At 42.8% G+C, this 15,000-nt stretch overlaps 1 protein-coding gene across 1 annotated transcript in view; it reads right to left on the reverse strand.

Annotated features, from left to right (window-relative positions):
• Positions 1-875: 875 nt before the first annotated feature.
• sptbn5 (spectrin, beta, non-erythrocytic 5) overlaps positions 876-15,000 on the reverse strand; it is a 137,241-nt gene continuing 123,116 nt past the window's right edge. The window contains exons 65-72 of the mRNA XM_039785451.1: positions 14,095-14,202; positions 11,463-12,377; positions 11,255-11,323; positions 10,166-10,249; positions 9,409-9,500; positions 7,364-7,480; positions 2,498-2,691; positions 876-1,487 (exon numbers count right to left, since the gene is read on the reverse strand). Coding sequence (XP_039641385.1) covers positions 1,345-1,487; positions 2,498-2,691; positions 7,364-7,480; positions 9,409-9,500; positions 10,166-10,249; positions 11,255-11,323; positions 11,463-12,377; positions 14,095-14,202 — 1,722 coding nt within the window. The 3' untranslated portion in view covers positions 876-1,344. The remainder of the gene's footprint in view (positions 1,488-2,497; positions 2,692-7,363; positions 7,481-9,408; positions 9,501-10,165; positions 10,250-11,254; positions 11,324-11,462; positions 12,378-14,094; positions 14,203-15,000) is intronic.

Consider the following 15,000-nt stretch of genomic DNA (forward strand, 5'->3'; position numbering starts at 1 on the left):
AAAAAGGCGGAAATCTAAACTCTTCAGATGATGTCGCTTCAAACTGTTTTAGAGCAGAAACACATAAACAAATTCTCATCAGAGGGGAAGAAAATATTAAAGGGTAACTGTGTTTTTGTGTCTAAGTGACTGGTGGGAACAACTATTTTTGAAATTGGTCCAGTACAAGCTGCAATGTAACGTTAAACCGTGGGTTTAGTGGACCTAAAAGGTCTGTTGTTGCCGCTGACAGACTCAGATTATTATTCTTAGTGTGTGACAACATTATGGGATGGATCCCTACAGAGATAGACCTTTTAGTTAAAGAGTAAGATCCTTTTAGTTTAACATGAAACAGCCCCGAAATCACCATCACCAAACTCCACCAGACTCCATGTAAATAATCAGGACTTTTAGCGTGTATAGAGCCAGCATATCTCCACCAGACTCCATGTAAATAATCAGGACTTTTATCATCGTAAAACACACTTCATTCAAAGTGGACAGAAACTAAATAAAACTACCAAAAGCCGTCTTGGTTCATCTTTCCACTGTTCCAACAACCACCGCTCTGGTTTGGTTGAAATAAACCCTTAATTCACCCATTTACATGTGGAGATATGCTGGCTCTATACACGCTAAAAGTCCTGATTATTTACATGGAGTCTGGTGGAGATATGCTGGCTCTATACACGCTAAAAGTCCTGATTATTTACATGGAGTCTGGTGGAGATATGCTGGCTCTATACACGCTAAAAGTCCTGATTATTTACATGGAGTCTGGTGGAGTTTGGTGATGGTGATTTTGGGGCTGTTCCATGTTAAACTAAAAGGATCTTACTCTTTAACTAAAAGGTCTATCTCTGTAGGGATCCATCCCATAATGTTGTCAGACAATCAGAATAATAAGAGTCTGTCAGTGGCAAAAACACAACTTTTAGTGGACCCTAACTGATGCTGAACATTTGTCCTGTAGGGTTACATAACAGCCCCGTTTATGGCTGCCGGTTAAAGTGTTCTCAGTCAGTACTGGACTAATTTCAAAGATTTTTATTAGAGAATTTATTAGAGAATTGTATAATCACCTTTTTTCAGTCCCTGGGTTCTTTATTTTCTGCGAGGCACTTAAATAAAAGCACTTTGTATGTACGATTATTTTCACTTGGCATTCGATAACACCTCATCTAGTGTCAGGGCTGGAAATTGTACCCCGATTCTGGGGGGTGAAACCTTATTATTTCAATATTAACATCTTTGTCATGGCACCATTTGGCTTCCCAGTATGAAGAAAAGTGACTGGATGGATTGATTGAGTCGATAAAGATTTACTTCTTAGTTAGTAAACTAAACTAAACTTGACAAGCTTTACTTCTTGGGGAAAATCTTCCTGAAGATGCTCCGTCTTGACTTGCCCGTGTTGTCGTCTGTAAGCTGGGGGGTCACAGTTGGGGGGTCCTGGGTGTCGGTGGACAGAGGAGGAGGAGGCTGCTTTTGTCGGCTCTCTGCATCTGCAGTGCAATAAATCACAGATTCATTCATTCACACGCTCACTGATAACCTGGGCCCACTCGGAATCGGCAGACACAGAATCCTGCAGAATTTCACGTAGATTTAGCAATAAAACTCCATCTCCATTATTGATTAATTAAAATGCAGGAAAAAAAAGGTAACCAGACAGTTAATATTAATAATAATAATAATAATAATAATAATAATAATAATAATAATAATAAAACAGAAGCTGCTTGAGTTTGTTCCGAACCTTTTGGTGCAAGACAGCTAGGGTCGGGTACCGAAACCCGGTCCCTATATGGCCCCCGGTTCCTAAATGACCGGTGTCTACCGGACCCAATGACAACAGCAGAATGCCTGCGCTGGTCTATGATGCTCCGAAACAGACGTTAGAGGCAACAGCAGCAACGCTGCACGTGAGGTTTGTTGACGTTACACTTGGCAGCACGTAACGTTAGCCTACCGTTAGCTAGTAGCTGGATTAAAGACGGTTTAAAAGGAGAACTATGCAGTTGTTTTTTTAGCTTAATTTACCTTAACTGAACAGCTTCGGAGTCATGGGAATGGTTATAGGACTATTTTCGGGTTGAAATGTGGTCGTCTCGCTCCCCCCTAGCGCACGTGAGCGGAAAAACCACCCATTTAGCTGACGCTTTTATCCAAAACGACTTACAATTGCTATATATGTCAGAGGCCACACACCTCTGGAGCCACTAGGGGTTAAGTGCCTTGCTCAGGGACACAACGGTTGATGTATCGCAGTGGGAATCGAACCCTAGTCTCCCACACCAAAGGCATGTGTCATATCCACTGCGCCATCACCACACCTTTTCATTTCATTTCAGTCAGGAACCAGCTACCTATAAGAACAAGGTAGCGATGGAGTTCTTCACACTATCGTCATGGCTTTAGTTTTAGCACCAGTATCAGAAAAACAAAAACAAACGACAACCAACCCTAGTTGTTAGCATTAAACAACATGCTAACGTGCGGTGTGTGGACTGACCTGTGCTGCTCTCCCCTTCCTCTGGGTAGTGGTGCTTGTCGTAGTACGTGTGGGGCGGTTTGGGAGGAGGCTGGCCCTCCGTGGACGATCGTCTCTCCAGGCTCTCAGCTCTCTTGTCGAGCTGTTTGGTCGAAGCCGAATCGTCTGGAGCCTCGGCCAACTTCTCCAAACTCAGGTTGACCGATGACGCTCTCCTGAACAAAAACAGACTAATGTCACTTTAAGGGAACTAATTGTGAACAAAGATTTATAGTCTGATGGTTCCCATCCACTGTGAGATTATTATTTATTTTTAGACAGTAGGGGTCACCCTGTTTCCCAGCATTGGACGCTTGATGGGCTTCCCGATAGCAGTGATACATATCTCTCTAACATGACCACAGACAAATGGCTGCACCATAAGGCCTCCTGCACACTGGATGTGTGGCGTGTCCATTTTTATTTGGGCTCCCATGTTAACAGGTCAGAGCGTGCACACTGCCTGCGTGGCACGTCTCAGGCGCGGCTCGAGAAAGCGCGTGCATGCTAGAAATAGAACCAACGCCTATTTTTCACGCAACACGCCAGCGTGTTGGAAGCGTTTCCAGGCAACATAGAATAGGAAAAGATGCTTATATGTCATTCACACACAAATACATATTCATAAATGACATGTTGATGTTTGAAAGTCTCGAGATTTTGACACAAATGCAGATATATACATGTAATTAAAAAAATAATAATAAAAAATAAAATAATATTTTCAAATATTGCACCTGACTACAGTTGAAAATCAGCCGACTGGCTAACACTGGCGCATTTACAGAAATGTTGATTAATGCGCATTGTCCTAATCAAAAAAATAATACTTCTCTCTCTCAATCCAGAAGGAAATATTCTGGAGCCTATGTTACCGTCAATACTGCAGACATTGCCTTTGCTGTAATCAGATCAGAATATATTTATGTTTATGGGAAACATCCATGTGTCCAGACAAGGCTAGCAGCAGCAGCAGCAGCAGTGTTTTTCCACCACTGTGTGCCCGCTGAATGTAACCCACCTCGTCAAATAACCCTCATGTTGTCCTCAGGGTCAAATCTGACCCATTTTCAAAAAGTTTCTATATCAGAAATTTGGGTTTCCTTCAACCAAATTGTCAATAACAATAACGTGGATGGTTCCATACAGCGCTCTTCACAAGTTAAATAACTGATTTTGATTAAATACCTTGAATTGATTAAAGAACACTGAAAAAAGTGACAGAAATGTAGGGAAAAAAATCTTCTTCAAAGTAGCCACCCTTTGCTTTTTTTGATAACTCTGCAAACCCTTGGTGTTCTCTCAATGAGCTTCATGAGGTAGTCACCTGAAATGGTTTTACCTTCACAGGTGTGCTTTGTCAGGGTTCATTAGTGGAAGTTTTTCCCTTATTAATAAAAAAGCAAAGGGTGGCTACTTTGAAGAATCTAAAATATAAGACATGTTTTCAGTTATTTCACACTTTTTTGTTAAGTACATAATTCCATATGTGTTCATTCATAGTTTTGATGCCTTCAGTGAGAATCTACAATGTAAATAGTCATGAAAATAAAAAGGAAACACATTGAATGAGAAGGTGTGTCCTAACTTTTGGCCTGTACTGTATAGAAAAAAAAATAACTATGAAGTATTTCATTTTTGGAACTGTGAACTTGAACTAGTTCATTTTAAAATTTGTGAACTGAACTTTGAACTAGTTCATGTAGAAAGTCAACTTTCCCAACACTGGTCCCTGCTCTGTGTCTCTTTCAGCTAAAGGGTCCTTGGCTTGAAAAAGGTTGAAGACCTCTGGTCTACGGGAAGACAACACAAGGGTTAAAGAAGTAATTCTTTTTGGCTTCTCAGCCGCCTCAGAGTCCCCACAGTGCTCAGTGTGAACAGGTGAGATGTGAAAGGCTAATTACCTGACGCAGTTTGATGAAAACCACTTTAAGTCTGGAACTCCGTCAAACACTTCAGCGACTGACTGACGTCTGGTGTGACGCAAATGCCTTGGTAACCGTGTTCAGGTCAGAAAGTCATCATGAGAAATTAAAACTCTTTAAATCAAAGCAGGAGTGATGACAGCCGGGACAAAATATTGATGAATCAAACCTCAAAATCTTTAAAATACTGACAAAATCACACTCGTTGCAAAGTGTATCAAGTACTTAAGTTGGCAGTGAACTCATGTATTTCCTAATATGAATTATGTTGGAACAAGACCAACCCAAACTCAAAGAGTCTCAAAGAGTCTACTTTAAGTACATTTTGCATCACATTGTAGTCGTTTTGCATCTGTTGTTGGAAATTGTTATGTTTATTTGTAGTTGTTTTGCATTTCTGTGATAGTTTTGCATCTATTTTCTCATTTCTGCAAATCATAGACCTTTTTCACAGCAGACATGTTGACATGTCATAGTAGGAAAAGCACAGGTGTGTTCAAAACCATTAATGATGGCTGCATTCCACTTAGGAGAGGCCCTGGTATTAAACCATTACTGATGGCTGCATTCCACTTAGGAGAGGTCCTGGTATTAAACCATTAATGATGGCTGTATTCCACTTAGGAGAGGTCCTGGTATTAAACCATTAATGATGGCTGCATTCCACTTAGGAGAGGCCCTGGTATTAAACCATTACTGATGGCTGTATTCCACTTAGGAGAGGTCCTGGTATTAAACCATTAATGATGGCTGCATTCCACTTAGGAGAGGTCCTGGTATTAAACCATTACTGATGGCTGCATTCCACTTAGGAGAGGCCCTGGTATTAAACCATTACTGATGGCTGCATTCCACTTAGGAGAGGTCCTGGTATTAAACCATTAATGATGGCTGCATTCCACTTAGGAGAGGTCCTGGTATTAAACCATTAATGATGGCTGTATCCCACTTAGGAGAGGCCCTGGTATTAAACCATTACTGATGGCTGCATTCCACTAAGAGAGGTCCTGGTATTAAACCATTAATGATGGCTGCATTCCACTTAGGAGAGGCCCTGGTATTAAACCATTACTGATGGCTGCATTCCACTTAGGAGAGGTCCTGGTATTAAACCATTACTGATGGCTGCATTCCACTTAGGAGAGGTCCTGGTATTAAACCATTAATGATGGCTGCATTCCACTTAGGAGAGGTCCTGGTATTAAACCATTAATGATGGCTGCATTCCACTTAGGAGAGGCCCTGGTATTAAACCATTACTGATGGCTGCATTCCACTTAGGAGAGGTCCTGGTATTAAACCATTACTGATGGCTGCATTCCACTTAGGAGAGGTCCTGGTATTGTGCATGCTGACTCACTGAAATCTCTTACTGGGACACTTGATGGAACTGAGCCATCGTTAAGGTTATCAATCTCAGCTGTGCTTTTCCTACTATGACGAGTCAACATGTCTGCTGTGAAAAAGGTCCATTATGAGAAGTTAAACTCTTTAGATCAAAGCAGTAGTAGAGAGACAGACAGCCGGGACAAAATATTGACGAATCAAACCTCAAAACCTTTTAAATTCGGACTAAAAATCACACTCACAGCACAGCGTATCCAAGACTGTCAAGGTCTTAAGTTGGCAGGGAATTCACATATTTCCTAATGCAAATTATTGAGTTGATTTTATACGTTATTAAAAAACATGGGCAGACTATGAGACAATGGGCCCCTGGGCACAGAGAGCCAGAAGCAAAACATTCGATCTCAGAGTATTTTTCTTTTAGTAATTTAGCATTTTTGTCTCCTATTATTTCATGTATATTCTGTATGTGTGCTGTGTGTCTGATATTTTGCTGCTGTAACACTGTAATATCCCTTTCCCCCCCATATCTACCTATCTTAGTGGTCGTTTTACGTCTATTTGTAGTCTGTTTACATCTTTTTCGGTTGGGTTTCCATTTATCAGACTGATATCCTAAAGTGGCTTATGTATGACACGTCAATTTGTATGCCGTTTTTTGCGTGTTATCAAGACGCATAATCGCTTTTTAGCGTTGTCAACCGTTTTTTTTTATTTTGTTAATGTTTATTTTATTTTTTTTTTTAAGCCTTCCCTAATGTTTGGGGCGACGCCACTTGGTAGCAGCGTAGACATACACGCTGATAGCTCAAAATGCGTACAGATAACACGCCATTTGGCTTTAGGAAATGCTGGCGTGTATGTTTACGCAAAGTCATGATGTCATGTTGGCATTTTGTGGTCATTTAGTGTGTCTTGTGGTCTTGTGATAGTGTGTGTAGATTCTGTTCCTGAATGTGAGATTCACAAGCTTTTAAAGAAACGAACACACTGAAACAAACATTCAGTATTCGTAAAAATTTGTGGTGAAGCTTTAACTGGACAAAGTCCACTCATTTCTTTCTCATTTTTCTAAGTACAGTAACGTTTGTGTGTGTGTGTGTGTCTCTCTCTCTGTGCGTGTGTGTGCGTGCATGTGTGTGTCTCTGTGAGTCTGTGTCTGTGTGTGTGTGTGTCTGTGTCTGTGTGTGTATGTATGTGTGTGCATGCATGTGTCTCTGTGAGTGCATGTCTATGTGTTTGTGTATGTGTGTGCGCGTGTGCTTGTGTCTGTGTGTGTATGTGTCTCTCTGTGTGTATGTGTGTGCACGCGTGTGTGTATATGTGTGTGTATGTGTGTGTGTGTATGTGTCTCTCTGTTTGTATGTGTGTGTGTGTGTGTGTGTGTATGTGTCTCTGTGTGTGCTTGTGTCTCTCTGTGTGTATGTGTGCGTGTGTGTGTGTATGTGTCTGTGTGTGTGTGTGTGTGTGTCTCTGTTGTGTGTGTGTGTGTGTGTGTGTGTGTGTGTGTGTGTGTGTGTGTGTGTGTGTGTGTGTGTGTGTGCGCGCGTGTGTGTGTGTGTGTATGTGTATTTACCCTGAGTCGTCAGAGTCGCTGCTGGCAGATTCGGAGCAGTTTTGGAGTTTTTTCACCCAAAGCAGCTGCAGTTCTCTGCTGGACGCTGCAAACAGGTACTGACTGCCGTCCTGCAGTCTGAGAAACACAGACACACAGACACACACACACACACACACGCACGCACGCACGCACGCACGGACACGCACACACACAGTCAGCAACAACAATGTGAGAAACTAGGATGGACATTTTTATTCACCATTTTATAAACCAATCGATTAATCAAGAAAATAATCTCCAGCTGCAAGGATACTGAAATAAATCATTAGTTGCAGTTTTAGTACAAAGCATCTTACACTGTACACTTTAGTTATTTAATCCAAACATACCAAAAAACATCATACAGACAAAAAGAGAAGGGGTGTGTGTTGCACAGAACCATGGGAGCTACTTCAAATATGCAAACAAATATTATTTCTAACTTTAATTAAAGTTAGGGATGCACCGAATCCAGGATTGGGCTTCTGATTCGGCTGAATATTTGGGCTTTTTGACAGGGTTCTGGTTTCTGCTGAACCGTAGAATTTTTTCCCAGTGAACCGAACCCTACGCTTGCAATCGGCGCGCTACGCTGGTCGCCGTAGTGACGGCGCCGTTGATTACAGGAAGGTGTTTAAGTAGGTGGATCGTTCAATGCAGTAGGCTGTGAGGAAGTGGACATGGAACTGGTGAGCAGAAAAAGTTGTTGTTTGGCAGAACTTTCAGTCAAAAGAAGACCATTCAAGTCCAGCTACACTGTCAGAAATAAAGGTATACGGTTGAGGTCCATTCATGTTCTCTGGAGGTACTACTGCTGGTGATGTACCCCCAAAGGGTCATAGTTGATCCACAAGGTACACATTTGAACTTTGAAAAGGTTGAAAAGGTACAAACATGAGAAAGGGTCCATGTCTGTACCATTTTTTGAACATATAGGGGTACAATAAGAAAGATGTCAGTGTGTGACCCATGCTGTGACCAAAATGATATTGGGGGATGGGATGGCTAGTGCCTCAGGGCTGTCAAGGAAATCATGAAGGTCTCAAATTCATAGTCCTAGCATTTAGGTTGATTATTGTCCCCAGGGGTACACATTTTCTCCCAAAGGGTACAAACTTTAAGAGAACAAGTATGTACCCTGGTTGGTAAACCTTCGAGGGTACTGCCCCAGTGACGAGCCGTTGGACCCCTGAAGGTACAAATTTTGCACATTATTTCTGACAGTGTACATGTTCAATTTGCAATGCTGATTGGTCTGGTGGTGGCGAGGACCCTAAACTATACACAACATGGCCGCTGTTACAACATCTGGTACGAAACATCTGAAAGAATAAGAGTTGTGCACGAAGGAATCTCCAGACAGCAGCCAGAATGCAGCAACTTCAGGTACGGCAAAGGAAGGCCAGTCCCTGTTTACTTCATTCATGTGTTTACTGGGTTCATGGACTGAGGATGGGAGGAGGAGTCAGCACAATCTCAACCAGTCCCACCAGAAAAAACATAATTCAATGCATAATCAGCCAAAGTCCGCATATTTATGCGGGGGCCGCATTTTTCGCCGCAGAAAATGCCGATTTCCGCGCAAAATATGCGGGGCTTGCATGATTTCATAATCATAATAAAAAGCGTGTCCTTCACACAAGAGCAGCCATTTTCCCCTGTTGCCACGGGAACGTTATGAAGTGACGTAATTAGGCGACGTGAACATCATCGAAAAGCAGGGTGTTGGGGGTGGGAAATCACTTTGTTTTCTCTTTTTCATCAAACCGAAGTTTTTGCAAGTTCCCGCAATTTCATCGCATAAAATTGCATAAATATCATATAGCATATTCCATTGCATTTTTTAAGAAAACGTGCCGCATAATCAAGGATTTTTGCCCGCAACCATCACAAAAAACCTCCGCATTTTTCTGGAAGGACTGATTAACCAGTGGATTCGGTATTCGGCCGAACCTCAAAAATCTGGATTCGGTGGATCCCTAACTGAAGCCCAATACAAATGTTGTGAACGTGATGTCACTCACATCAGTTTGAACGTGTTCTCCTTCCTCCTGTAGTAAACGTTCTCCCTGCAAACAACTCCGTCCATGTTGATAGGAGGCCACCTAGAGGCCCTCTGTGGAAACATGACACACAGCATCTCATCAACGTGTCAGAGGATAGAAAACGGTTTGACCGCTCCTGAAATACAACTTCCATGTGTATAAAGTCCAGTTCAGACCAAAGATGCGCAACGAGACGAGTTGAAACTTCCAGGCTTATTGTAGCTAAATATATCATTTGTTTGTGTGTAAATATCAATGTGGATAACGTCAGTGATAGTTACATGCTCGCTACAGTTACATTTCTAGTGATGAATCAGCAAAAACACATTTCAGTTCTCTGATTCACGGCTTTGTCCTAGGCGCTCCCTCTCTTCAGCAACTCTCTAACATACTTTTCAAATTATAAATACATATAAATACATAAATAATTTACATAATATATGTAATATATGTATACAAGAACACTAAAGAATGCTGGTTTATGCTGGAATCAGCCGACAACTTTCTAACATAGAAATAAAATGGATTATGGATAATTTGATTGTGGCTGACTTCACCAGCTGACTTCTCTATTGGCTGTTGAAACAGGAGACGTCTCTAACGTTGTAAAACCAGCCTCTGGAGACTCCACCAGCTGACCTCTTCTATTGGCTGACCGAGTGTGCGCCTTATTAACCCGTGCATGAGTAAATATAAATATTACACTGATGTTGTTGCACGCCATCGTCTTTCGTACCTCTGCGGCAGCCGCTCGGTCTTTAAACAGGCTCAGCGTCTCTCCTTCCAGGACGGCAAACACCTCCTCCCAGTGCTCCAGACCCTGCAGCAGCCAATCACAGAGAGACAAGACACACCTGTCAGCCAATCAGCACAATGGACATGCAGGCATGACGGACGCTGCAACGCCTTGTACTGTAATCACTTCAGTTTTTTTTTTTTAACTATAATATTTCACTACTGAAAAAAGGAGACGAGATGAATTTCAACTCTCGTAACACTGAACCACAGAGACTGAACAGAGATGGCGCTGTGACGAAATGGTTTCACATCGGACACTCAAGTAGAGTAAAGATTAAACAGTAAACCTCATGGCTATTCTCCAACCATACAGTATATTCTGTTCCAAAATTATGCACACCTCTTTTGTCGGGCAGGTGCGTAGGATATAATCAAAAGTAGGGATCGACCGATTGGGATTTTTTAGTGCCGATGCTGATTTTTTTTTCATCAGCCTTAGCCGATGACCGATTTTCTTGAGCCGATATTTGGAGCCGATGCTGCTTTTGCTCCCTCAATTTACACATCATAAAAATGTAAACCATGCCACACTGGATTTGTTTTCGGAATCTGCTCTGCCATTTCTTTAAAAAATAATAACCAAAAACACAGATCAGTGTCACTTCGGCAATCACCTTACATTCATATCACCCAAATGATGTGTGCAATGTGCATCATATGGATGGCTGCAGCGTCTCCAGCAACACAGAGCTGCCCGTGGACGCCTGTCTGTAAATAATGCCGGGAAAAAACTATCGGCGAACGCAGCAGCCGCGTATCGGCCGATGCGATACACGTAAAATCGCAAATATTGGCCGACCGATAACATCGGTCTATCACTAATCAAAAGTAGCAGATCAAAAGCTTAGAGAAAGTCCTGCACGCTGACCATTACGCAAGCAATAATTTATTTAGAAAAATACAACGTTTCAGTCTTAGACCTTCATCAGGTAAATTTCGTTCCAAAATTATGTGAAATTGAATTTCTTATTAAAAAAACAACATTTTCTTGCCTTTACACATCTGTCTGATGCCAGAGGTTTCTCACCTTGTTTCCTCCTTGTTTCAGTTTGATCTCCAGCATCCCCTCCATCCTAATTGGCTGCTCTGCCGTTACCTAACAACACCACAGGTGTGTGAGAGAGAGAAAAAAAAAAAAAAAAAAAAAAGAGAGAGAGAGCGCGCCGGCCAATCAGCTTTCAGTAACTACGTACAGAAGTCATGACAGTTGATGATGAGCGAGAGTTTTGTTTTACCTCTGTGCTGCGTTCTTCCTCCGGCAGATCTTCTAACTTCCTCTGCCGCTGCGGAGGAGGAGGAGATGGAGTCACCTCACGCGTTGGAGGAGCAAGGTCAGCTGACTCGGTATCCTGCTCTGTGATTGGTGCAGCAGCCGGGGAGTCAGGTGGTGGAGAATCGGGAGGATCAGGCTCGCTGTCTAGCTCTTTCCCCGTTGAATAAGGTTGTGATTCAGGGGGAAAGAAACCTCTTTCTGCGACGGGCGGAGACGGTGGTCCAGTCGGAGCAACGAGCTCTCTGATTGGTGGAGGCGAGCCAGGTGGCGTAGCAGCTTTCTCCGTTTGGTTTGGGGGCTCAGAGCGGACGTTAGGCGAGATTCTGGGCTTTGGAGCCAGAAGTGGTTTGGATCTGGGATCATCCTCAAGAGATAAAGAAGAGACTGAGGTTTTAGGGGACGAAATGTTTGGCTTTGGAGACAAAGCAGGTTTGAATTTTGGATGTCCGTCTTCCTCGGGAGATGAAGAGGAGACAGAGGTTTGACAGGCAAGGTGTGGAGGTGATGTTCTGAGTGGAGAGCCAGGTGTCGAGTTTAATTGGCGGCTTTGAAGTCTCGCTAAAATCGGGCTGGCGTCGGGACAAGCAGGAGGACCGTCAGCGTCATCTCCTGCCTCCAGTTTCTTCCAGCTTGAGTCCAGGGCAGGGTGGAGAGACGGGCTCTTTGGGGGACTGGTGGAGGTCTTCTTGTCCCACATGGACGATCTGATTGGCCTGTCCGGCTTCCTGCCGCTGCTGACTCGACGCACGATGTCCCTGGAGGAGGAGGTCCGCGGGGTCTTTGGGTCCAACGGTTTACTCCTCAGAGAGGAAACTCTGCCTGGAGGTTTTCTCTCCTGAAGGTCCGTGTTCTCACTTCCATGAAGTCTCTTCTCCCTCTGAGGAGAAAAAAAACAAACTTTAAAGCTAAGCTAGTTGGCAGTGAACTCATGTATTTCCTAATATGAATTATGTTGGAACAAGATCAACCCAAACTCATAGAGTCTCAAAGAGTCTACTTTAAGTACATTTTGCATCACATTGTAGTCATTTTGCATCTATTGTTGGAAATTGTTATGTTTATTTGTAGTTGTTTTGCATTTCTGTGATAGTTTTGCATCTATTTTCTCATTTCTGAAAATCATAGACCTTTTTCACAGCAGACATGTTGACATGTCATAGTAGGAAAAGCACAGGTGTGTTCAAAACCATTAATGATGGCTGCATTCCACTTAGGAGAGACCCTGGTATTAAACCATTACTGATGGCTGCATTCCACTTAGGAGAGACCCTGGTATTAAACCATTACTGATGGCTGCATTCCACTTAGGAGAGGTCCTGGTATTAAACCATTAATGATGGCTGCATTCCACTTAGGAGAGGTCCTGGTATTAAACCATTAATGATGGCTGCATTCCACTTAGGAGAGGTCCTGGTATTAAACCATTACTGATGGCTGCATTCCACTTAGGAGAGGTCCTGGTATTAAACCATTAATGATGGCTGCATTCCACTTAGGAGAGGTCCTGGTATTAAACCATTACTGATGGCTGCATTCCACTTAGGAGAGACCCTGGTATTAAACCATTAATGATGGCTGCATTCCACTTAGGAGAGGTCTTGGTATTAAACCATTACTGATGGCTGCATTCCACTTAGGAGAGGTCCTGGTATTGTGCATGCTGACTCACTGAAATATCTTACTGGGACACTTGATGGAACTGAGCCATCGTTAAGGTTATCAATCTCAGCTGGGCTTTTCCTACTATGACAAGTCAACATGTCTGCTGTGAAAAAGGTCCATAGGGAGAAAAGACCGACTTCAAAATAAGACAGGAAAACCAACAGAAACATGAAACCAACTAAACAAAGAAACTTGACAAAGGGACTAGACTTGACACTGGACGCGATCAGACCGGCCAGAGCAGCCTCGAAACAAAACAAAAAAATTCCAGACTCTCCCGAAAATTCCAGACTCTCTCCTCTATAAAGAGGAAGAATCAAGCGATGTCAGAGATAGATTTACTAAACAACAGCCTTGGACCTGGAAAACATTTAAATGATGATGGAAAAAGTAGAGAAAAACGTTTTGCATATATTTTATACCGTTGGAAAGCCTGTTTAGTTCCCTTTCAAATGATACACATCTGTAAGGAACATGCATTTGTGGGATGAGCAGCAGCGCTGAGTATGTGGGTTGCGCCCATGAAAAATTTGCCAAATCGTCTCTGCCAATGCTAAACAGCTTATTCTGCCGTTGACTTGTTTGGTGAAGTTTTGAAGTTTGAAGAAACGAGATATATTGGCAATTTAACAATTTATTGATTTCACAAACAGGAGCCTCAGTAGCGTGTGGAAAAACCATACACAGCCACAACAGCCTGGCACCTCCTCCTCATGCTGGTCACACACTGCTGTGGGATGGCGTCCCATTCTTCAACCAGCAGTCCTGACCTCAACCCCATTGAACACTTGTGGAATCAGCTTGGGCGTGCTGTTGGTGCCAGAGTGACCAACACAACCACGTTGGCTGACTTGCGACAAATGCTGGTTGAAGAATGGGATGCACTTCACTTAGATCGTTAAAATAGGGCACTGTAGCTTTTATCAACCAACCTGTGTTTTCTTCTGCTGTAGTGCGATGAAGCGGTCGCTCTGGGCCTGGATCATAGCTTCCAAGTCCTCCTGCCTCTTCAGGAGCTCCATCACATCAGACACCGAGTCCTGGAGGAACCCAAACAACGAGCGGTTTATGTAAAGGGGATGACTCGCGGTCTGAATGTTGCCATGGAGAATACTGCTAAAAGACAGTGTGATGTCCAGAAACCTTTTTGTGTTTTTTGATCGATCACATTGCCACGCCAGTTAACCTTTGTGTCGTCTCCCCGTCCACCATGCAACTTTGAGCTTTTCTGGGTCAACATTTTTAGACACTTTTGCCGTTTTTCCCAACATTTTAAGTCACTTGTTCTGATGTTTTTTTCCACATTTTGACAACATTCTTTTAAAGAAAAGAAACATGTAAATGCTATAAAATTAAAGGTGCAGTAGGTAGGATTGTGAAGATCCAGGACTTAGCCAACATTTTTTAACATCGACAACTTCTCAGTCCCGACCCCCTTTCTGCTAAAGCCCAAAACGGTCTCCTAAGCCCCTCCCCCCACAAGGGAGAATGAATGTGTGTGCATGAGCAGTGATTGACATGCAGTTAGACACCTCCCTGGCCCTGATTGGTGCATCTGAACAGGGAGCGGTGGATTTTTGCTAATTTCACTACAGACTGTAGGTGGAGCCAGAGGAGACTGATTTATTTATTTTAAATGACCTGCTTCATGTAGTTCTACTGGAACATAGGTTCAGTTTCAGCAAATATGAGTCTTACCTATACTGCACCTTTATATAAAACACCCAAATTGAAATAAAGTAGTGGACTGATCATTTCATGTACTTGTGAAGAGCGTTATAGGGAACCATCCACGCTATTTCTTTTTACAATGCGGTTGATAACACTGATGGTTTATT

The sequence above is a fragment of the Perca fluviatilis genome, chromosome 20 (genome assembly GCF_010015445.1).
Source record: "Perca fluviatilis chromosome 20, GENO_Pfluv_1.0, whole genome shotgun sequence".
In the NCBI taxonomy this organism is placed as follows: Eukaryota; Metazoa; Chordata; class Actinopteri; order Perciformes; family Percidae; genus Perca; species Perca fluviatilis.